Genomic DNA, 23,472 nt, shown 5'->3' with positions numbered 1-23,472 from the left:
AGTACTTACGGCCAAAAGGGTCATCCAAAATGAACAGAAAATGAAATACTTAAGCCCACAGACGGGTGTAGTTTGCTTTCCTCACTAACTTTCGATTTACAACACAGCAGAAAAAATGGTCACTGAATGGTACCATCAAGCGAGAAGCCTTCAGGTATTTATAAGTGTGATTTGTGCTTGAGAAGGCCCAGCCCATAGAGTCTCGGCTGGATCAAGGAGTCTTGCGATTCATACCTCTCTTCAGGTCTAATCTTGGAGATTCGAATCCTTGTGGATAGGGTAGAGGTTTAACCCTATCAGCCTCTTCATGGATGACTAGCCTTGATCTAGCGCCTACACGTTAATTCTACCTCATCCGTCTGTTGTGTTGTGTTCTACCACTGGACCTTCCGTCCAATGCATACTGGATCCCGCGCGGTACTATGGGCAAATGGTCAGTTCACTTTGCCACCTTCACTTCAAATTTTTGGTCTTCAATTCCGGTTGCTTCATGCCCCAAAACATCTTTGTTTTATATTTATGCCTCTTTCACGGAATGCAGCAGCATTATGCCCTACTTACATGTTATGCCCAAGAAACGGGCCCTCTTCTGAACTATGCCTTTCCAGGCACAAGATACTAAAAAAATAAAGAAAAAATTACTCGATCCAGACCTTAAACTAACAAAAAAGAGAGCACAAATATAGGCCTATCAGTATGTAATGGAAAAAAAACTTTCAATTATATATATTGATTGTCGATTCGCTCCTCCGTCCCAATAATAACGTTCCAAAAAATGGGACACACAAATTAAGAAAATGTAGATAAAGTAAATGAATAGAGAGATAGATAGAGTAGTAAAAAAAAGTAAGAGATATATAAACAAAATAAAGTGAGAGATTGAGAGAGTAGATAAAGTAAATTATTTACTCCTTCCATCCCACTGTTATTGTTCCAAAACTTTTGGGCATGGTAATTAAGAAGGTGTAAATTGGTAACAAGTGGTAGGACCCATACCTTTTGAATGGTTAATTATTACTCCCTCCGTCTCAATAAATGTGGCCACCTTTCCTCTTTGGTTTGTCCCACTAAAAGTGGCCGCTTCCTTAAATAGTAAAATTAGGGCTTCATTAAGCAATTAATGAAGTTGTTAATCTATTCTTATAATAATCCTATAATTTACTTATTCCTACCTAACCCTAGCTAAATCATTTCACCTCTCACACTCTCTCTCTCTCATCCGCCGCTGAGTTTCTTTCTCTCATCTGTTGCTCTCACTATGAACTCCAAACGAGTCTTCGGCCGTTCGCCGTGGAGGTTTGAAACCGTGCCCTACGATTTCACACCACTCATCCTCGATGTGATGTCGGAATCGAAGCCTTCTCCATTTCACGAGGCCTACAACCCCCTTTCGCCACCGTCCGACGCTGATTCCATCGATCTGATATCCGCCATGATGGAGGAGCATGTCGCTGGCATCTCCGGTGTCTCGACCCTCTCTGAGCGGAGTTTTATCCCCTCGGCCCTCCTCCCAGGAAACCCTAATCGAAGGGGCTTTGTTCTCAGCCGACGCCGATTCCACAGATCCGGTGCCCTCCTCTGAGACTCTGGCATCTCCAGTATATGTCGCCTCTATTACCGGTGTTCTTTTCCCACGATCCCCGGTTAATTCTTTCCAGGAAACCCCAATCCAAGGGGCTTTGCTCTCTGTGCCCATGGATTCCACAGATCCGGTGCCCTCCTCCGATACTCTGACCTCTCCGATCTCTGTCGAACCTCTGAGCCACTATCTAGTTCCTCCCTTGCTGGAGCCCTTTTCTGAGGAAGCCCTGCTCAAAGGGCTTGAGATGGAAGATCTCTATGGGATGGTGGTCGCTGATGCACTGTCCCCTTGGTCAGACATGGAATTCGGCGATGAACCTGAGACGGAAGGGTGGACGGCAGTCCAAGAAACAGAGCCGACACCGATTACAAAGCCGACAATCACTTCCATGGACATGATGAGAAACTTGCTTCCTGTTTTCTTCGATTTGGTGAGAAATTTCCTTTTGCAGAACTTTTGTTGGCTTTAATTGTTGATTTACAGTGGGTTTCGCATGCACTCTGGTTGTTGTTGTGAAGTATGCTGAAATGATGAATTATTATGCCTAAAAATGGATTAAAATTTCTGTGATGCTTTTATTGAATGTTGTCTGCGAAATTATTTGAAAGAAGCATTGGTTGTTTGATTGTTTTATGGTTTATGGCCGTCTGGTGCCTTCATATATGTTGATGTGTTGGGTTTTTAAGGCTCAAGGCTGCCTGGTGCCTTCATATATGTTGATGTATTGGGTGTAAAATGGTTTAAGGCCGCCTGGTGCCTTCATATATGTTGATGTATTGGGTGTGAAATGGTTTAAGGCCGCTTGGTGCCTTCATATATGTTGATGTATTAGGTGTTTGATTGATTTATAAGGCTGCACATTTGGTTTCCTATACTAATCACCATCATGATTCACAAAAACTGATTTACTTGCATTGCCTTTTCAAAAACTGAACTTACATTGCCTTTTCAAAAACTGAGCTTGCATTTCCTTTACAAAACCTGAGCTACCACAAGCATTTCAACCACATTTGCTTTTTTCAAAAAATCCACGACCAAAATCTAAATCCACATTTGCATTGCCTCTTACTCTTGCATGTGCGGTGAGGATCTCCTTCACCGGGTGTTAGGTAAAACCTGTGTGCAACCTTTGTTATGTAGAACCATTTCTTGTCCACGTGCACTGTGTTGTTCATGGCCTTAAACTTTAAAGTCATCATGATTCGATCAAACACCAATGCTTCTAGTGAAAACTGTAGTCGAAGTAATTTATTAGGCGCTGTCAAATTAGGCTTAATAGCGCTTGTGTGGGCTCTGATCAGCCCTTGATTCACCCAACGCCAAACTGTGTTTTTACTGCGATTAATTCCCATGGCCAGCCTGCGTATTGTCGAACGTTTGTGTAGCTCTAAGCTTTGAATGAGCTCTATGTCTACATGAACTCTTTTTCTTCTAGGTGCATTAGGTTTTGCACTTGTTAAATAGATTTGGTCACCTTTATCGTGTTGTTTCTTGGCTGCAGCCCACAGACGAGTCACCGTACGTTTCGAAGAATTGAAGATGGAGACAGCCTCCTTCATGGCTCCTTTCCTTGGCTTGCCGTTTTTCAGATTTTGGAGTAGATATTGCACAATCCGATTCCTCTCTTGGTTGGAAAGATTTTTGCTCACCATTGTTGGTGATTTTTAGATTTTGAAGGGCTTAGATGTTGTGCAGAAGCCCCCTTATTTATAGATTAAGTTAGACAACCTTTTGATGTTTTCAAGATTGTAAAAACTGGCGCCCAATTTTGGGTTTTCATTTCAATGAAGAATTTGGAATCTGCCGCCTTTTGCCCACTATTCAATTTTTTAATTTTAGTGTTCCCTATTTTAATGGTTGTTCCAGATTTTAATGGTATATTTATGTGTGTCCAAAGTGTACAGATTTAAGAACTCTATCTCTAATTGTTCGAAAATTTTACTGTTCAAAATTAATTAAAATTCCAGATTAAATTTTACTGTTAATTTAAATTAATTAAATTTTTAATCTCAATTTTAAAATTAAATTAAAGTTAGAAATATGAAAAGATGGAAAAGGTTGTTATAAGTAATTAACTCACTAATAAAGTCATTAAAAGAGTGGACCACACATGATTAAAGCTTAACTATCACTTTCTTAATCTCCGTGCCGAAAAGAAAGTGGTCACATTTATTGAGACGGAGGGAGTACTTTTTATAGAAATGAGACAACTGAAAATGCTAAGTGGAACAATAATAGTGAGGCGGAATGAGTACTTTTTTGGGCTGTAACATTATAAATGAGACCCCAAAAAGAAAAATTGGGACATCATTATTGAGACAGAGGGAGTATTATCTAAGTAAAAGAAAGTTATATACTCCCAAAATTTGTCCAAAAAAAATATGAGTAGTACTTGAAAGAATGACTAATCCATAAAATATGTGGTGAGATGTGATGTAACAACCAATGCGAGTACGAAAGATGATACAATATCACGGAATATATCATGCAACAAGAAAGAATAATACACAAAGAACGATAATCTAGTTCGGTTAAATAATTTACGTCGGGGGGCCATCGCCCAGAGAAAATTATCCATTATATGAAGTTAAGATATACAAAGGACTTACACAATAAGACTCTCTCTTACTCAGCCTCTATATCTTCCCAAAACCTAATCAACAGTGAATAATTGAAAGCTAAACAATGATTAACTGCTTAGGCGCACCTAATCCATTGAGTAACAAGAACCAAATAAAGAAGAGTTCATAACTCGTTTACAATGTACGCTCAAGTGTATTCCTCACTAACACTCTTCTACTATAACACATAAATGCAACAGTTCGGGGGGGGGGGGGGGGACACCTAGCAGGAACAAGAATTCTCCACTACATTGCGACATCAGTTAAGAACGAAAATCGCCAGCCATCTTAAACGAAATATGGCCTCCTTATATAGCCTTCATGTCTCCAATCTTCTCTTGTAGATAGATGACCCTAATAAAAGTTCTAGCTTGAATAAAACTCGATCGTGAAACTAGAGTCTATCTGTAATTGTGATCCAATTAGGCTACATTAAATCTATAGATTCATGTCCATGTATATACATAAAAATCGCATAAGATAACTCTAAAATTATCTGCTAAATACACATGTTGACAGCCTTAACTATCTCTATCGCCACCTAGTACATCCGAAGATATTGTATAAAATATTGTACTAACTCTAAGAAGAATAATTGTGTTGTCTTTCTTTTCCTAAAAACAAAATAAAATAAATACAAAAATTAAAAGTTTGGGCATGCATGATTCATTACGTCTACATACTAAAGGATGTATAATAAAAAATGCAAGTTTTCCCTTCAATCAGTAGGTCGGGGTTTGAGTCATCCAGTGTTTATGAACCATGTGTGTGAATTCTAAGAAAAAAAATTAAAAAATTTGCCATCACTTTAACATTTAATATTATTAGTGTCGTAATAATACACATTCATTTGGATATCAAATAAATGTTTAAAATTTCATACTATACACATTCATTTGAAAAAAAATTAAAAAAATTGCCACCACTTTAACATTTAATATTATTAGTGTCGTAATAATACACATTCATTTGGATATCAAATAAATGTTTAAAAATATTCTTTTGTCATAAAATAAAAAAAAATCCTGTTGATTCATATAAGTAATTAAAATTGCATACTATACGAGAAGGAAAAAAAAACAAATAAGAGAGAAAGAGAGAAAACAATTTTGTTTAAAACTTTTTCGTTTCATATGTAATTGAATATTTTACATTATTTGAATTACATTATTTTTTTAAAAAGGAAAAATAAAGAGAAAAATTAAAAATAAAATTGTATAATTGAGTGTGAATTGTGGAAGAAAAATATGATGATGGAATCTAAATACCGAAAAATGACATTTAAAAAAATAATGATAAAGCTGAGTTGTTAATGTTTGTATTGTTATATTATATTATATATATATATATATATATATATATATATTGATGTTATATTTTTTATATAACTAAAAGAAAATAAAATTGAGAAAAAACAAATTAAAGCAAATTTAAAAATAATATATAAAACGAAATATAGCAAATGAAATAAACCAAAAGATAAAAGATAATGTATGAAAAATAATAGGAGAGAGAAAAAAATTGGTTTGATACTTTTAATTTTTATAACTTTTTTATTTTAACTCTATTTTTAACATAATATATATCAAATTAAAACTTATTTTATGATCTTTAATTTAACATGCATATTCAATATTTTATCATTACTCACAATATATAGATTTTAGCAAGAAAAAAAAAAGAAAAGAAACGGTAAAAATTGAGGGACAAAATAATTTTCTTTCAATGGGCTAAAAATATTAAATTGTATTTGGATTGGATTGAGTGTCCCAAAATATAGGCACTATTGTAGTTGAAATGAAGAAACCGATTTTTTAAAATTTGGCGGTGATTTTTTAAAATTTGACGGTAAAATATAGCCGTTAAACTGATCTTTTATATATTATATAGATTTTTAATACTTTTTATAAATTTTGTATTTACAAAAATAATAAAAATTATAAAAATTATAAAAAAAAACTGCAATGTTGAGAAAACAATCAAATTAAATAATTCTTTTTTAAAACCAATTTTTTTAAATAAATTATTTTTTAAAAATATTTAATTATTTTTGCATGAACATTTTTTGTTTAAATAATATTATTGTATATATAATTACTTTAAATAGCATTTTTTTTTTAAAGAAAAAAGAAAAAAAGGAACTCGCCCCAATCAAAATTGTAGTGTAGCTCACACCTCCCTTGCCCAGTTCTTTAATTATTAGCTGGGATGGAATTCCAAAGCAACTTCCTGCCTCGATCCTCATTATCAGTCCCATCTCAAATCATAGCGTTGAAAAGATGCATCCAAAATAGTTCTAGAATAAGATAAAAATAATCATTCAAATTAATGTACTTATCAGAAAGATATGTTGAATTGATTTAATAAAATTTGTGATGATTTTGATGTAGTGAAGAAAGGGTCCCACCACTTCATGAAATGAGTGGTTGAGATTGAATTTTGAGTGGTTTTTTTGTAAATAAAGAGTGTTAGTAAGGATAAAATATTAAAGAGGATGGTGGACCATTGCCTTAAAAGAAAAGTGACATAATCTTGGCGGACGCCCGATATAGTAATTGTGACATAATCTTGGAGGACGGAGGGAGTATCAAATAAATTCCTAAGATCTTCAATCTAGCAAGTTACAAGATTAGGTCAAGTGTTCGCAATGTACACGAGAAATTTTCTATTTTCTATATCATCGTTAATTGAGTTGAGACTAGATAATGTTGTGTTAGAATGTTAGTATTTCCGTCTCACATTGCACATAAAATATATTAGGGATATTGTTTTTAAATACATAATTTTTTTTGCACTTTCTGAAATTTAACATGAATTTTATTTTCTATTTACAGATACATGAACTTAAAGCATTTTCTAATTTTTGACACCGACAAAAAAAAAAAAAAACTCTAATTTATTGTTGAAGGGTAAGCCAGAATACATGTTTCAGTCTAAATAAGTTCAATCTCAAATAGTTAAAACTGTGAAATAGCTAGACAATGCTTAAATAGTATAATATAAATTGTGTAAACAAAAATCAATAAATTAGAATTTTCTCTTGTCGGTGTAAAAAATAGGGAAAATTGCACCTAAATATACAAACTTTGCCAAAAATCCATATTTAACGCGAAGTTAGAATTTTACATTTTAATACACCAACTTTCGTTGTTATTCAAATTTGACACGACTTAATTCTTAAAAATTCAAAAAACAATCCCTTTTTGTAAATAATTATACAAAGACCCACTTATGTTATAATTTGGGACATTTAAACCAAAACAAGATATTTCCTTATGATGTTTTCTTTTAAACCATTTTAGGCACGGATCAAAGATTAAAAGAAAACATCATAAGGAAATATCTTGTTTTGGTTTAAATGTCCCAAATAATAACATAAGTGGGTCTTTGTATAATTATTTATAAAAAGGGGTTGTTTTTTAAATTTTTAAGAATTAAGTCGTGTCAAATTTGGACAACAACGAAAGTTGGTGTATTAAAATGTAAAATCCTAACTTCGCGTCAAATATGGATTTTTGGCAAAGTTTGTGTATTTTCACGCAATTATCCCTAAAAAATAAAAAAAGACAGTTACGTTCATGTACTTGTGAACAGAAAATAAAAATCATGTTAAATTTGAGAGAATGCAAAAAGTTTGTGTATTTTCAATTTTTCATGCGAATATCCCAATATATTACTATAGTTTTCTAAAAATAAATAAAGTAGTTATAGTAGCAGATTAAAGATTTGAATAGATTGTAATTCAACTACAATTTGAAAAAAATATTCTCCACGCTTTAAATCACTGTTTTAACGAATTTTAAAACCTGCAGATTATTTAAAACTTGTAAGATAATTGTTTTTCTTTATTTACATACCCAATGAAAATAGCACAAATCCTTCCAGGTCCTAGCTTCCAGCATAAGTGCATATTAGTTTATGAGTTGAGATATTATGAGATTAGATCTCTATCGTGCAAAGGTGCAATTTCCAGTTTACTTCACATATCGTGCCCATAGTTTTTCTATATCCCCAAAATTCTTGAAGTAGTCAAATTTTATATACGAAAAGGTAACCACGCAATGATTTTATTTAGTCTTCGTCACAGATTTACAACTCCTACTTAACCATGCTGCATTCTTGAATTCCTATATTCAAGGAATAATACTAGACCTATTTATCACGATCATCGATACCAATTTCAGTGGTCTATACAAAAAAGGAATGCATCAACATTGTGGGATGGGTATTTACAAAATGGTTTAAGGAATAGAAATGAAACAAACATTTGAAGAAATTTAAGGGTAATTTGGAATTCGAGATGATGGTACGAGCTGAAATCCAGCAGTTTCTTCCAGTCTGCAACCAAAATTCGATCATCTTTCCATTACAGAACCACACATTTTTTCTGTTACTTTTGAATACAAGCAAGTAAGCAGTAAGGCCGAAATCATGAATAAGCATAATACAAGGTCCAAAATGGCAACCATCACCATCCATACAAAAGAGAATAGGCACACACACTCCCAGAAGCCAATATATTCAACGGTACCTCCCACGGTCTCTATCACGCTCTCGTTCCCGACCGTAGTCTCGGTCTCGATCATACTCATAACCTCGATCTCTATCTCTGTGCCTATCATGATCTCTACTACTTCTATGCCTGTCCCTCTCCCTATCGTCACGATCTCTTCCCCTATCCTTGCTTCTCTCTCTTTTATCCTTGTCACCTGCGCAACATTATCAAAGACAAACGTAAGATGAGCATTTCCTTTTTTTTGATAAATTACATAAGTAAATAAAGAAATTTTAAGGACCGCACGACGGAGGACTCGAACCCAGGACCTCATGTTATGGGGCATTAACGATAGACCGTGGCACTTCTCTTTTCTTTTCTTTTTCTTTTTAATTGAATCAATTATTTATTCTTAGAATTTCTTGTCAAGTAGTTTGGGCTAAAGGCCTGTAACGTGTGCATGGGCTTTTAGGGTTTGGGTTTCCTTTTTTTCTATTTAATAGGCACATCATAGTTGGAGTCAATCATGTGGAATCATAGTATTGTTTAGGGACGGTTATTGGTGTAGGCCTCAGTGAGGAGTTTCTTTAGTTTCTATTGTTTATAATATTTCCTTTCAGTTCTCGTTCACTCAACCTTTACTCTTATCACAGGGCCGGCCATGACATTCCGGGGGCCCTAGGTAAAAAGGAAAAAAAGGAGCCCCTAAAAAATGAAGTTTCGAGAAGTTGTAGCAAATTTGAGATAGTTGTACACCTGTAACATTAATTATAAAGTGCAATAAACTAGAAAACAATGATCAAATAATTATAAAAATAATTTAGATCTTCTAGAGAAGGCAGGTAGCACAGTAGCAGGTGCACAAAGAGAGAATTGAGAGAAGAGCCTCGAGTCGCGAGAGAGTGCAGAGCAGCGTGAGAGAGAGAGAGAGAGAGAGATGAGAACCGTTTCTGTTCTGATTTCTGAACTCTGAAGAAACAGAGTCATTTCTGTAATTCTTTGTTACTGTTGAATTGAGGGATACCAAATATTTTTTTTTTTAGTTTTGTTGCTGCTCTGTTCGCTTGTTTAGGTAGAAATAGGATTTTTTTTTTTTTTAATAGGGTATGATAATTCTATTGGGCTTATATTTTGGGCCCCCAATCTGGGCCATTGCCCCACTTCCACAACATAAGGTTGCCCCTGCTCTATCAATTAACCTCCTACCACTAGGCCAACACACGCACATTAACATGAGCATTTCTTTTATTTAACCTACTTTTTTTTTACTACACAATGATATTTGTATATCTATTTGATTGATTGAGCTAACATTGTGGCCTTATATAAAGCGAGTTCGGAGGTTGTTGAAATGTGTGCTAAGACAAAAAAAAATGATACTTAATCATCAGATAGATTAATACCTAGTTCCTCGACCTCCCATCCTGCACGCCCAACTCCAGGAACAGCCTGAGTTGTTTCAGCTTGTGTTTTTGCACGGAACTTTTTCTTAAGATTGCCAAACTCATCATACATTTCACCATCATCCTGCAATCACGAATATCCATATTTATTGCCTCAGGTTTTACATTAATTAAAACTAGGCCAAACTTCTATGAAGGGTGATAATTACTTCTTCGGCCGCTCGTCGGCGCCTTTTTGTCTCTTCTATCTCTTCTTCATCCAGCTCTTTGTAGCCTCCACCGCGTCCCCCTCTATATCAAAAATCAACTCTCAAACAAGATCAATATTCAATCAAGACAAGCATATAAAAGAACAAGGAACAGAAAAGCTCACACTCCTTCAATCAACAGCCAAGTGAGCATCAAGAAGAATTAAGAAAAGACTGAGTTGAGGTCATGATAAAAGGGTAATATGCTTGGTTGTAACAGGTTTTATTTCTTGTAAGTTGGGAAATACGAAGGATATAATTTAAGGGACTGAATTGACAAGAGAAATCTGTTTCAAAATTCTAACCACTCTTCCTTGTATATAACGACAAACAGTTCCACGAGGTCTGGACAATCAAATATTTTACTAGAGGAAAGCAACCAATCATACAAAGTTCAGGTGAATCAAATATTAGGAAAGCAACTAATCATATAAAAGTTCTGGTACTCAAATATTAGGGTAGTTGGCATATAGCATAGGGATTGGGTTTAGTATTATATGTTCAAAATCATTGTCTTCGCTTCGAGACAGATGCAATAATCAAGGAATTAATACAGAAAAGGTAAAATAAAATATCCACTTACCTCACACCTCCCTCGCTAGTTCCAGGCTTATTGGTATTGCAGATGTTACATTTTGTGCGCTTTGCCCAATTAATATTTCCACACCTGAACCATCAATTGATGAACTAAGTAGAATGGCAGGCATTGTCTTGCAAATTTGTAGAAAAAGAGCATAAGCATCACCCATTGTATAATGGAGAATAGAGGAGGCCGCTATATAACAAAGTAAGCATCAGAAGAAGAAAACCAAATAAAAATTATTGACAAACAATAATTACATCAGCAAGAACCAAGAGATATATTTACCACCACGATAAGGAACTTGACTAGCCCATTCATACTGAAGTAGTAGCATCCTGACAACATTCTAAATAATCCATACACTTCAGGAACTCTATAGATGAAGCCAGACTACATTGGAAACCCTAGTCCTAAACATCTTAAAGGACAATATTCATATCCAACATCAAACAAAATATATCACCAAGCATCATTTGGGCAAGTGATGATGAATGTTTCCATTTTACCATTAGGCATTAGTTACTATTTCTTGGATAAAAAGGTGGAGAAGGTTGTACACAGTCTTACATTGGACAAGGCCAATCATTTGGACCAAAAAGTCCTCCTCCAGCAGCACCAGCTCCACGGGCAGGCCCTCCTGCATCACTATTACCACGACCCCTTCCTCGACCCCCACCTGCTGCTCCTCCACCAGAGGCTCCGGCAGGGCGTGCAGTTCCACAGCGGTTGCACACACCTCGAAATGCAAAGTTCACATTGCCACAACTGTCCACCAAGAAATATAAGATATTGTTTGCACTAACAGTGTCTAGTTGTTGCATAAACAGATAGCAGAAGAGCAAGTACGAGCAGCTCACCAATAATCGCATCACAGACCTTGTATTCGTGCACAACCAATCTCCATCTTGTTGCCATGGCTTCCCCCCAGCATCTCCTCGACCTCTACCTCTTCCACCCCCATCACTCACATCAACGGATGCTTCCTCCAAATCATTGACATCAGTAACAACAGCTTGGTCACCAACATGATTTGTGGTGTCATCCTTATTCTTTGACTCTGCCATACAGACTCCAATTGTGGCTCCATGGAAATCTTTGTTGTTAAACCATTCAACAGCAGCCAGTGCAGCATGTGGATCCTCATAAGTGACCATGGCATCTCCTTTGGGCTCATTTGTCACTTTATCATGGTATAGCCATATCTTTGGACGCCCGGTTCGTTTGTCTTTCTATGAAGTAGAAATTCACTTCAATCAGACAACCAATGACCACTCACGCAGAAATGCAAACACAAGACCATTAATACGCAAAGTGCAAAAACATGAACTGATGCAGGGCAACATACTATTAATGGACAAGGCTTTTGAAACCATCATTAGTAAATTAAAGATCCCATAGATACTACGTCCAATCAACTTCACCAATTATGTTTGTAAAACATATCATAAAATGTACCATGGATAAAACCATTAAATGATATAAGACCACACACAAATAGGCGAGTAGAGGCATTGCCTACAGTTATGAGAATACAGGATGGTAATCCAAGGGAAAAAATCACAAACCAAGAAATGAAAAAGAAGAGTGTTTAATACCTTCAGCAAGCCAATAGTGCCGAAGTGCTCGGCCAACATTGTCTCATCAGTACCGGGAGGTAAGTTACAAACATAAACAGACCCGTTCGTCGGCGCCCCTTTTCCAGAATAGTTGGCCATTCCGCTCCAAATTCATGAAGCACCGCCACCACAACAATAATTCAAGCACCAAATCACCACTCTATCAACCACCCCAACTAATCAATAGGCATAAAAAAAGAGGTAAGACATTAATTCTATGAATGTTAGGGCGTAATTAGGAATAATAATCACATTCGAGATTTTTTTTGGAAAGTGGTGATTTGTAGGGTTATAGTTTTCTCTAGAATTTTTTTTCAAGATATATTAAGAAGGAAATAAAACCTGATTTCTCCGGTGTGGCGCCGCCGCCGTCGCAGGTTCACTGCCGGTTGAGATAGATGAGGAAAGAATGGGGATTTTTGGCCGCGAAGGGATCGAGTCAATCGCAAATATACCCTGGGACACAAACGTAATTCCATTTACATCAGAAGGTTATTTTGGGCCTCTTTCAAAGCGGTTCGTTTTTTGGGCCACAAGAATAAGCCCAAAATTGTTTCCGCAACAATTTAGTTTCTAGCCCAGTGTGGAGAACTCGCCTGGATTTATAAGTTTTCAGTTTATTAGTTTTAATCTGATTATTTTGTAAATATATTTTTTGCTAGTACCAAAATTGTTATGCCCTTAAAAATTGTTTCTAGGAAAAAAAAATAGCGGGGCCAGTTAATAAAAAATAAAATTCTGCAATCTAGAGAGAGAGAGGAGCAGGTGAAGGGTTCGAGGTGACGTGGCAGTTACTGTTCGAGGTGACGTGGCAGTACTGTTCAAGGTGACGTGGCAGTTACTGTTCAAATTACTGTTCAAGTTACTGTTCAGTACTGTATATTTTTTCCTCCCCTACAAATTTGCTCAACATCAAACCAAACCATGTCAGAACAAGAAACTTCAGACACAGAAAAAACTAGCCACACCCCACCAAATTTCCCGATGGAATTTGCTGCACAATTTGCAGAATTCCTCAAACAAAGCCTCAGAATTCCAGATTCATCGGCCCATAAACCACCAAACCACGACCAACTTGAATCTTTTGGAGAGATTTCCATCAAGGCGAAACTCAATGGGGAGAATTACCCATTATGGGTTAACCTCATGAAACGGGCAATTGCGGGAAAAGGTTTGACATCTCACATTAATGGAGTTTCAAAACCACCCGCAATTGACGATCCCAGCTACACGAGATGGGAGCAACGGGATAACTGCGTTTTTAATTGGGTGATCAACAATATCGAAACCGGACTTGTGAATGAGGTATCACAGTACGCAACCGCCGCTGATCTATGGGAAGGATTGGCGATCACTTATGGAAGTGGATCTGATCCATTCCAAATCTATGATCTGCACCGACAAGCCATGACAATCAAACAAGAATCTATGACACTAGAAGGGTTGTGGATCAAAATGCAGGACTTATGGATCTCGATTGATACCAGAGATCCGAGTCCGACAGACATAGAGGGATATCAGAAGAGGGAGGAGCGCCATCGCCTCTATCAATTTCTAAGTGCATTGGATGACAAATATGCTAATATCAAGAGGGAGATTATGGACAAGGATCCATTACCAACTGTTCGAAGAGCCTACGGACTGGTACGAAGGCAGGCCACAAACGAGGATATCCTCAAATCCTCTGAATCGCCGACCGTAGGAATCGGGTCCGGACTCGCCGCGGTCAACCACAGCCGACCACCACCGCTCTCCAATCGACCACAGCAAGGAAATCAAACCTGGAACAACAGGAAAGGGGAAATCGACAAGAGCAAACTCGTTTGCACACACTGTGGAGGTAAAAAACATACCAAGGAGGGATGTTTCTTACTCATCGGATTTCCCGAATGGTGGGACGAAATGAAGAAATCAAGAGCTGCGTCCAAAAATCGGAATCAACCGTGGAGTCCGAATGGACAAGCGACGGTGGCGGTCAGCGGCACAAGACCGATGTCAATCGTGTCTGCTGCAACGACTGGCGGGGCGTGGTCAGGCGGTGATACACGAGCCGCCAACGCCGGAACTCCGGCAGGCAACGTCGGACCACCACCGCCACAGACGCGCATTAACGAGGAGAGAGGAGGTGCCCTGACGGCTAGGGTTCACGAAGGGGAAGGTAATGAGGGGTTATACCTTTTAAACCCCTCACTCATTCACAGCTCTTATTTTGTTCAGGCCTTAGCATTATCTTCCTCTAATTCTGGAACACCAGATAAAGACTACCATTGGATGTTTGATTGTGGAGCCACAGATACTATGTCCTTTGATGCCTCGGATTTTATGGAAATTTTTCCTACCCAGAAAAAATATGTTAAAACTGCTAGTGGAAATTTAGCATATGTAGAAGGAGCTGGAACTATTAAATTATCCTCTGAATTATGTCTTCCAAACTGCTTATATATCTCGTCTTTATCCCACAAATTGGTGTCTGTTAGCCACGTAACGAGAGAATTACACTGTAACTTACTAATACAGCCTGGCTTCTGCATTTTACAGGATACGAGGACGGGGAAGATAGTTGGGCGTGGCACTGAATATCGAAGACTCTACTATGTGGATAGGATGACTCAACAGGGTGCTGCGATGCTAACTCAAGGACTGGCAGAGGAACAGACTTGGCTTTGGCATAGGCGGTTAGGACATCCATCCATAGGATATTTACGGTTAATTTATCCAAACCTTATTACTTCACACCCTTTGAACTGTGAGACATGTTTTCTGGCTAAGAGCCATCGTCACTCTTTTAAACTTAATAATACTCGTGTGAAGTCAGTTTTCTCTTTACTTCACTCTGATGTTTGGGGTCCAGCTCCGGTTACTAGTGATAATGGGTTTAGATATTTTTTGCTATTTGTTGACGATTGTTCTAGAATGACGTGGGTATATTTCTTAAAATCCAAAAGTGAAGTTTTTGAAAAGTTCACCCACTTCTATAATCTAGTACAAACACAATACAAGAAAAATATTCAAATCCTTAGATCTGATAATGGGGGGGGTATGTAAATTCCAAGATGCAAAACTTCTTCACTGAAAAAGGCCTTGTCCACCAAACAACATGTCCTTACACACCTGAACAGAATGGGGTAGCTGAACGGAAAAATAGGATCATTTTAGAGATGACTAGAGCCCTTATCATCGACTCCCAAGTCCCTAAATCTTACTGGCCCGAAGCCGTAGCTACCTCTGTTTACCTCTTGAATCGACTGCCAACTCATATCCTAAACTTTAAACCACCCCTTGAGTTCCTAGCTACTCACTCTGAAATACCCTCATCCCTCACACTGGAACCCAGAATTTTTGGATGCACCGTTTATGTTCATATCCCTAAACAAAATCGTACAAAGTTCTCACCAAATGTTGTTAAGTGTGTTTTCCTGGGGTATGGCAAAAATCAGAAGGGGTATAGATGTTATGATCCTGTAGCTAATCACCTATACACTACCTTAAACTGTGACTTCGTTGAAACAGAATATTTTTTCCACCAACATGGGAGTCAGGGGGAGAAAAAGGAGATTGTCGACTCCCTAAGTTGGCTCCATACGCCATCCACTGTCCAAACAACCCTTCATTCCCTACCTTCTCATCCGTCTCAAACTAGCTCAGTGTCATTGCCAGGTTCTGTGCCAGACGTTGGTCCAACAGAGAAGGTTAGCACACCCGCCGAGACATCTACAACACAGGTTCAGTTCGAGATATCCAGCGAGTCGACCCCACTATCAACCCCATCTTCAAATCCTGAGGTAAGTAATCTCAATAGTTCTCAAGTTAATACTAACATTGAGGAACAGAGGGATGAAGACACTGACACAGAAACTGGAAGGGATACGGATGAAGATGATGAACGTACTGAGTTAGCAGGTGCCACAGATCAGTACACATTGCCTCCCCGAAGTACAAGGGGAAAACCACCAAAGCGATACTCTCCAGACTGGCAGGGACGGAAGACTAGGTACTCGATTGCCAACCTTGCCCAAGGACAACTCACAGAGATGGCACGGGCCTTTGAAGCAGCTCTTTATGAAGAGGAGGATGTACCCCAGACAGTAGAAGAGGCAAGGAGACATAAACATTGGAGGGATGCCATGAAGAAGGAAATGGATGCACTAATTAAGAATGGGACATGGGAAAGATGTGTGCTGCCAGAAGGAAAGAGGCCAGTGGGATGCAGATGGGTTTTTTCAATCAAAAGGCGAGCAGATGGTTCAATCGAGAGGTACAAAGCTAGGTTGGTTGCAAAAGGATACACTCAGACCTACGGGATAGACTATGAAGAAACATTCTCACCAGTGGCCAAGATGAACACAGTAAGAACACTTCTCTCAGTAGCAGCATGCAAGGATTGGCCTTTGCATCAGTTGGATGTAACTAATGCCTTCCTACATGGAGAATTGGATGACAATGCAGAGATATATATGGAAGTTCCCCCAGGTTATTCCGAAGAGTTCGATGCAGGTCAAGTGTGCAGGCTAAAGAAGATACTCTATGGATTGAAGCAATCGCCCAGAGTATGGTTCGGGAGATTCTGTTTAGCTATGGCAAAAAATGGCTATAAACAGAGTAACTCTGATCATACATTATTCGTGAAACGAAGAGAAGGAAAGGTAACATGTTTAATCATTTATGTTGATGACATGATTATCACAGGAGACGATGTTGAAGAGATAGTAAACCTGAAGAAAAACTTGTTCCTGGAATTTGAAATGAAAGACCTTGGATCTCTGAAGTACTTTCTTGGAATTGAGATTTTAAGGTCGAAAAAGGGAATCTTCCTGAGACAAAGAAAGTATGTCCTTGACTTACTTGCAGAAACTGGGCTACTCGAGTGTAAACCTGCAGAAACACCGATTGTGATAAATCATGGATTAACAATTGTTGAGGGAGCTGACTTAACAGATCAAGGAAAATACCAGCGCCTTGTTGGGAAACTCATCTATCTCTCCCATACACGGCCCGACATCACATATGCAGTTGGAATAGTAAGTCAGTTTATGCACAAACCCCAGAAGGAGCATATGGAGGCAGCTTTGAGAATTGTCCGGTATCTGAAAGGAACCACTGATTATGGGATTTTGCTTGAAAAAAAGGAAGATTTGGAAGTTGACGGGTTTACAGACGCAGATTGGGCCAGTAACCCAAATGATAGGAAATCTACCGCCGGATATTTTACCTTCGTTGGAGGAAATTTGGTCACATGGAGAAGCAAAAAACAGAAAGTAGTGGCCCTATCAAGTGCAGAGGCAGAATTCAGAGGAGTAAAAAGTGGGATAACTGAAATCCTGTGGCTTCGGAGATTGCTCACAGAGATTGGCTTTCCTCCAATAAGGGGAAGTCGGCTCTTCTGTGACAATAAAGCTGCGATTAGTATATCTGAAAATCCCGTACAACACGACAGGACCAAACACGTGGAGATCGATCGGCATTTCATCAAAGAGAAGCTCGATAGTGGGATCATTGAACTTCCTTTCATACGATCGGATGAACAGTTGACTGACATATTGACTAAGGCTGTAAACACAAAAGTCTTCAGAGAAGTTCTGGACAAGTTAAGTATCGAAAATGCCATTACTCAACTTGAGGGGGAGTGTTGAAAATAACCATTTGCATAAGTCAAAGATTATTATTCAAAGATCATGAATAATAATTCAACGATAAAATCTTTAGCTTTTGATTTTAAGAGATTGTATTTGATTTTAAGAGATTGTAGTTTGACATTTGATTCACCCTTACACTATAAAAGGGTGCATTGTAATCTAAAGAAATATCAGAGACATTATCAATTCTCTCTACATTTTCTATATGTTGTTCTTTCTCAACCTAGCTTCTCTCGATTACCATATTTAAGAGGGATATGCCCCTCCCATCTCCACACCGGCCCCACCTTTCCCTTCACCGATCTGCGATCTGCCTCCCACCATCGCGCTCCCTTTCCCCGCCGCGATCTGCCCCCTCGCATCTCTATATCGGTTCTCCGCGTCGACCACCAGATATGTCACCTCCATTTCCCCCTTCCGGCGATTCGCCCCATCAGCCCCAGTCCGTCATCAAGCCACAGCCATGGTAAGGTTTTTTTTTGGTAAGTTGTTTTTTTTTTTTTTGCTGGTTTTTTTAGTCCACAGATTTAACAAAAATAATTAATCATATGTTAAGTAATTTTCGATTGTTGATACACCAAATTATAGAATGATTCGATTGCTGGTAATTATAGATTCGATTGCTGGTAATTATAGAATAATTATATTTTGGAAAGAATTTTAACAATGGAAACTTATAACCTAGAATTTTATCTATAAATTCCTTAGTAAAAATTATTAACGCAAGGTACCTTCTTCTTCTTTTGTTGTATTTCTTTTGCATTGATTTTTTTTTGTGTGTGCTTATGAGTTCTGATTTTGGCGATTGATGTATGCTGTGAATCATGTTTAAATTTGTTTCGTCAAGTTGTTTGAGTGTGAGTGTGCTTATGAGTTCTGATAATTATAGCGACCTTCTCCTGCAAACAAGGATAGAAGTACCTTTTTTGTTTAGGTTGTAAATCTGATTAATAATGTGAGAATTTATGTAGTAGTTGATAAATCGAGCTGTAGGAACTAGTATATGCTTATCTACCGAGTTCTTTGAGAGCAGTTTATGTTTTTTCTCATGGATGACTTGAGCTTTGTTGGTGGCAGTATAAATAATTGAGCAGTTTATTATTTTAAATATAGCTTGTGATATTTGCAGGAATTCTAGCCGAAGACAAAGAGATTGCTCCAAATTTTGCAGCAGAGTAATAATATATGTATGTGTGCTCTTCTTTTATTATTATGAAGCATAAAACGGTTAGGCATAAATACAACCATGGTAGAGACGGGATGCGTTTAGTTTGATAGATGAGATAAATTAGAAGTATCTTAGGCATTAACACCTTCTATTCGATTTATTTATTCCGATGAAATTATCTTTCTCATTGTGAGTTCCCTTTTTGTTTGATTTTTGTTTTGTGCTCCTTTTGAATCTCGACTGAATTTGGTGGCAGTGCGATATATTCATTTGTTTTATCTTTTCCTTCTCTTTTTCTGATTTATAAGAATGGTCTATGATTTCTGTTCTTGATCAATTCGTTAGAACATCTTTATTTTCTGCAAACATCTTTATTTTCTGCAACAAATTGAGATTAGTAATCCTAAGTAGGGATTAATAAATTCTAATATATGAGGATTAATGAACCCTAATTGGATATTTTTAGGGCAGATGCACCATAAGTCCGGACATGTATACAAGATTTTGCCTATTTAGATTATGCAATTTTCTAAGTATTAGTGTATTACAGTAGTGTTCTTGCAACTCATAAACAATGTTTTCTGTTGCAATCGAAAAATTATGAGAAGATGTTAAGAATTATCTGGATTCATTATATGTTTTTTTTAATGTATTTTCCAGCCACGTGATTCTGAATATCAGTTGTGATTAGTTATTCAGTTTGGATTTTTTGTTTTGATTAATTTTTCTGTGCTTTAAGGTGTATGATCGTTGTTTTAATAGTATAAGATTGTTGTAGAAATTCTACCTTCCTCTATCGTTAACTGTATCCCCCTTTTCTCCAACTCCACAGCATGCTTACTAAGCTCTGAGGGGAGTATATGCATAAGTTCTGAAGCAAGTCACGCCAAACAAACAATATATGTCAGATAATATAGTGCAAAAAGACAAGGACTCACTCTGAGTGTAATCTCTTTGGTAACATTCATCACATTGTTTCAGAAACTTTTTGAGGCGGATGAAGTGCTTGGTTTTTGTTCTTAGTAGATCATTGGTGGTTTTGAAATCAATGGTATGAGTAGGCTCTTGAGAAACATTAGCGACTGGAGTGTTGTTGCCATGCTTCCCATTTATTAAGATTCTTATCCTTCTTCTTTTGCTGTGTTTCTGCGATACACCTTTTTATATAATTGATTTTGCAGATTTTTGATTTAGATTTAGTGAATTAACTCTATTTTTGTAAAATGTATATTTATTCAATTTGGTTTGGTGAGTTTTGTAATTTTCTCCGGCAATATTTTATGATTTGAGTTGTGCATACCATTGATTAATGAAAATTAGGGAATAAAGAGTTTGACTTTGATTTGGTAAACGTTTTTTAAAAAATTAATTTGGCGTGGTATAGCTGTGTAAGTTGGCTGACTCATGTTTTAACATGTTGGTATAACATGCTACAAATCACATATCTTCGGGCCTTTTATAAATAGAGAAACTTTAATCAAATTTTGATTTATACATAAATAAAAAAATCTTGACTTTAAATGTGATGAATTTTTTTATTTTATTTTTCTACATGATTATTAATTAACTTAAATTAACGCATGATTTGAGGGCAATGTACTATGATTCCTCGCCCTTTCCCAGATATAATTGCACTTGGTCTTTTCCGGAAGAAAATCATTTTCGGCTTTTCCTACTAGACACAAATAAGATACACTATTAGTGGGATTGTGCATACATACAGATTCGCACATACTTACATACACACGCACACTTTCCATATATTGCAGATTACAGTTCTGCAATGGTTAACTTAGCTTGAGTTGTCCTTGGTCGTTTGGGATGATCCTGCTTGGAAAAATGATTCTAATAGTTGTTTATATGGCATCAAAGAAACTACCTGCATATTTTAGATTAGCTTTTGCAATTCTATTATTCAACTAATCTTTATCGTTATTTTCAAGCTTCGGCGGGTATCCGACGGGTAGCAAGTTGGTGGATACCCGACGGGTGGCGGATATCCGCGGATCGCGTGTATGAGTTGCAAATAGTAGTGTATAAGAAGTTGAAATTTTCTCTAAAATTTGCTGCAGTTTCGTTGTGATTTATTTGTTGGGTGATTGATTGCAGTATGCCGACGGATAGTGGGTGGCGGATACCCGACGGATAGCGGGTATGGGTGGCAAATAATTTTTTCGAATATACGTTTCATTAAGTTATGTTAAGGATGAAAGTCCTCCTTAATTTTTTTTTTTCATTTTAGGTTGCTGAATAACGTAGATCTATATCATATTAATAATTTTTTTAGTAAATAATCTCCATAATTTATAAATATATTAAGAAATATTTTTTATATTTTTTTTATATAAATTATAACAGCAAATGATACCCGTCGAATTTCGACGGGTTACACACTAGTCTTATTTGTTCTAGTAAAGAAAACACGGCATGAACATGCATCAATATTTCTTCAAAATATTTGAACCTTTTTAAGGAAGTCGTTTAAGTTGGATATTGAGCAAGTGCAGTGTAATATATTGCAGGTTTGACAATTGCAACGGACACTTTTGAACTCAGCCAACGGCTAAGTACACAAAAATTTCAACCTTTTTCATAGTTTCATCAAAACATGCATTGTAACGGTCTGAAATTATAATAATTTAACTCTTCAACCACACTCAAGATATAGTTTTACACGATATATTTATTTAGCATTATTTTTGGTGAGACCGTCACCTAAGTCAAGACCAGTAAGGAAACACTTATATAGGCTAGTTTTACATAGTACTAGTGCATAACCCGTCGAAATTCGACGGGAAAGTATTTTAAATTATTATTTAAATTATATGATATTATTTTTGTATAAATAATTATTTATATATAAATTATTTTTAAATTTACTTAATTTGAGGTAATATAGTTAAAATTATATTAATTTGAATCATAATCCTCAATTAAATGTTAACCTTTTGTTAGAATAATAAATATTATTTTTATATAAACTTTTATTTAATAATGTTTGGAAAAAGGTATTGATATTGAAGATTTTATTTCATCTGAGCATCATCCCGTCTAAACCTTGTAGGATCATATCATCATCTAAAGCCTGTAAGACGACAACTAACGTTTGAACATCAGACTTTTGAGTACCATCTCGTCTAGACCTTAAAATATAAAAAATGAACTGTTATGCGTCAAATTTTTTTAACATCACTATCTGGAGCTTTAAAAATCAAAGTTGACTCGGAAGATTGTATGATTTGGAGCTTCTAACATCATAACTAACTTGTAAACATCATTTTGTATGGAACTTGAAAAAATCTTGACAAACTTTTATGCATTATTAGTTTCAAATATTATAATTGGGTTCCAAGAATCATCCTGTTTGGAGTTAAAAAAATAAATATAACTTGTGAGTATCATCTCATTTGAACTTTGAATGACCACAATTAAGTTACAAAAATTATCTCGTGTGTAGCTTTAAACATCATCTTGTATGCAACTTGAAAAATCTTGACAAATTTTTGTGTATTATTTCATGTGGAGCTTGAAATATCATAATTGAGTTTCGAGAATCATCCCATTTGAAATTTGAAAGAATAAAATTGACTCGTGAACATTAACTTCAAATCTTGAGTTTCGAGCATCATTCCGTTTGAAAATTGAAAGAATAAAATTGACTCGTGAACATTATCTTGTTTGAAGTTTGAAATACCATAACTAAGTTTTGATTTTCATCTCGTGTGTAGCTTAACAAAGTTGATACGAGATTCAAATTGTATTAAATTATTTAGTAATTTAATTGATTAATTTTCATAAAAAGTCTATGTTGAATCCAAATTTTATTTTTAAAATTTTATACAAAATATATTATTTTATAATCAAATTAAATTGAAGAAATAATTTACTTAATCAAACCAATTTCTTTTTTCAAATTAAATTAATTAGACCATGTATTTAATTAAATAAATTTGGTCAAATTAAATTGACAAAGCAATTCAAATTGTATTAGTCTCAATCATTCCGCCAATTAAATGTAGATTTTTAATTTGGAGAGCAAGAGCTTCTTCTTGTATAAGTTTTATTTTGGTGAAATCTTATAAAAAAACTCAATGTGAAATGAGGTGATTTATATGAATTCTTC

The 23,472-nt window shown here is 36.3% G+C and overlaps 2 protein-coding genes across 3 annotated transcripts; both read right to left on the bottom strand.

Moving 5' to 3' along the window:
- Positions 1-2,601: 2,601 nt before the first annotated feature.
- Positions 2,602-3,234, bottom strand: LOC130998492 (uncharacterized). The gene has a single exon (XM_057923909.1). It carries the CDS (start codon positions 3,232-3,234, stop codon positions 2,602-2,604), a length of 633 nt encoding a protein of 210 aa, XP_057779892.1.
- Positions 3,235-8,469: 5,235 nt separating this feature from the next.
- Positions 8,470-13,036, bottom strand: LOC130997100 (transcription initiation factor TFIID subunit 15). 2 transcript variants are annotated; one of them, XM_057922364.1, is made up of 8 exons: positions 12,891-13,036; positions 12,528-12,724; positions 11,809-12,161; positions 11,500-11,697; positions 10,933-11,016; positions 10,311-10,392; positions 10,102-10,225; positions 8,470-8,912 (listed from the first exon to the last, which is right to left on the bottom strand). In XM_057922364.1, exons 2-8 carry the CDS (start codon positions 12,645-12,647, stop codon positions 8,725-8,727), a joined length of 1,149 nt encoding a protein of 382 aa, XP_057778347.1. In that variant the 5' UTR covers positions 12,648-12,724; positions 12,891-13,036; the 3' UTR covers positions 8,470-8,724. The 2 variants fall into 2 exon arrangements, with proteins under 2 accessions (XP_057778347.1, XP_057778348.1); XM_057922365.1 differs by having other exon boundaries at positions 12,528-12,708; positions 12,891-12,990.
- Between the last annotated feature and the right edge of the window lie 10,436 nt (positions 13,037-23,472).

The sequence above is a fragment of the Salvia miltiorrhiza genome, chromosome 8, assembly GCF_028751815.1.
Source record: "Salvia miltiorrhiza cultivar Shanhuang (shh) chromosome 8, IMPLAD_Smil_shh, whole genome shotgun sequence".
Taxonomy (NCBI): domain Eukaryota; kingdom Viridiplantae; phylum Streptophyta; class Magnoliopsida; order Lamiales; family Lamiaceae; genus Salvia; species Salvia miltiorrhiza.
This window is presented reverse-complemented; position numbering and strand designations above follow the sequence as displayed.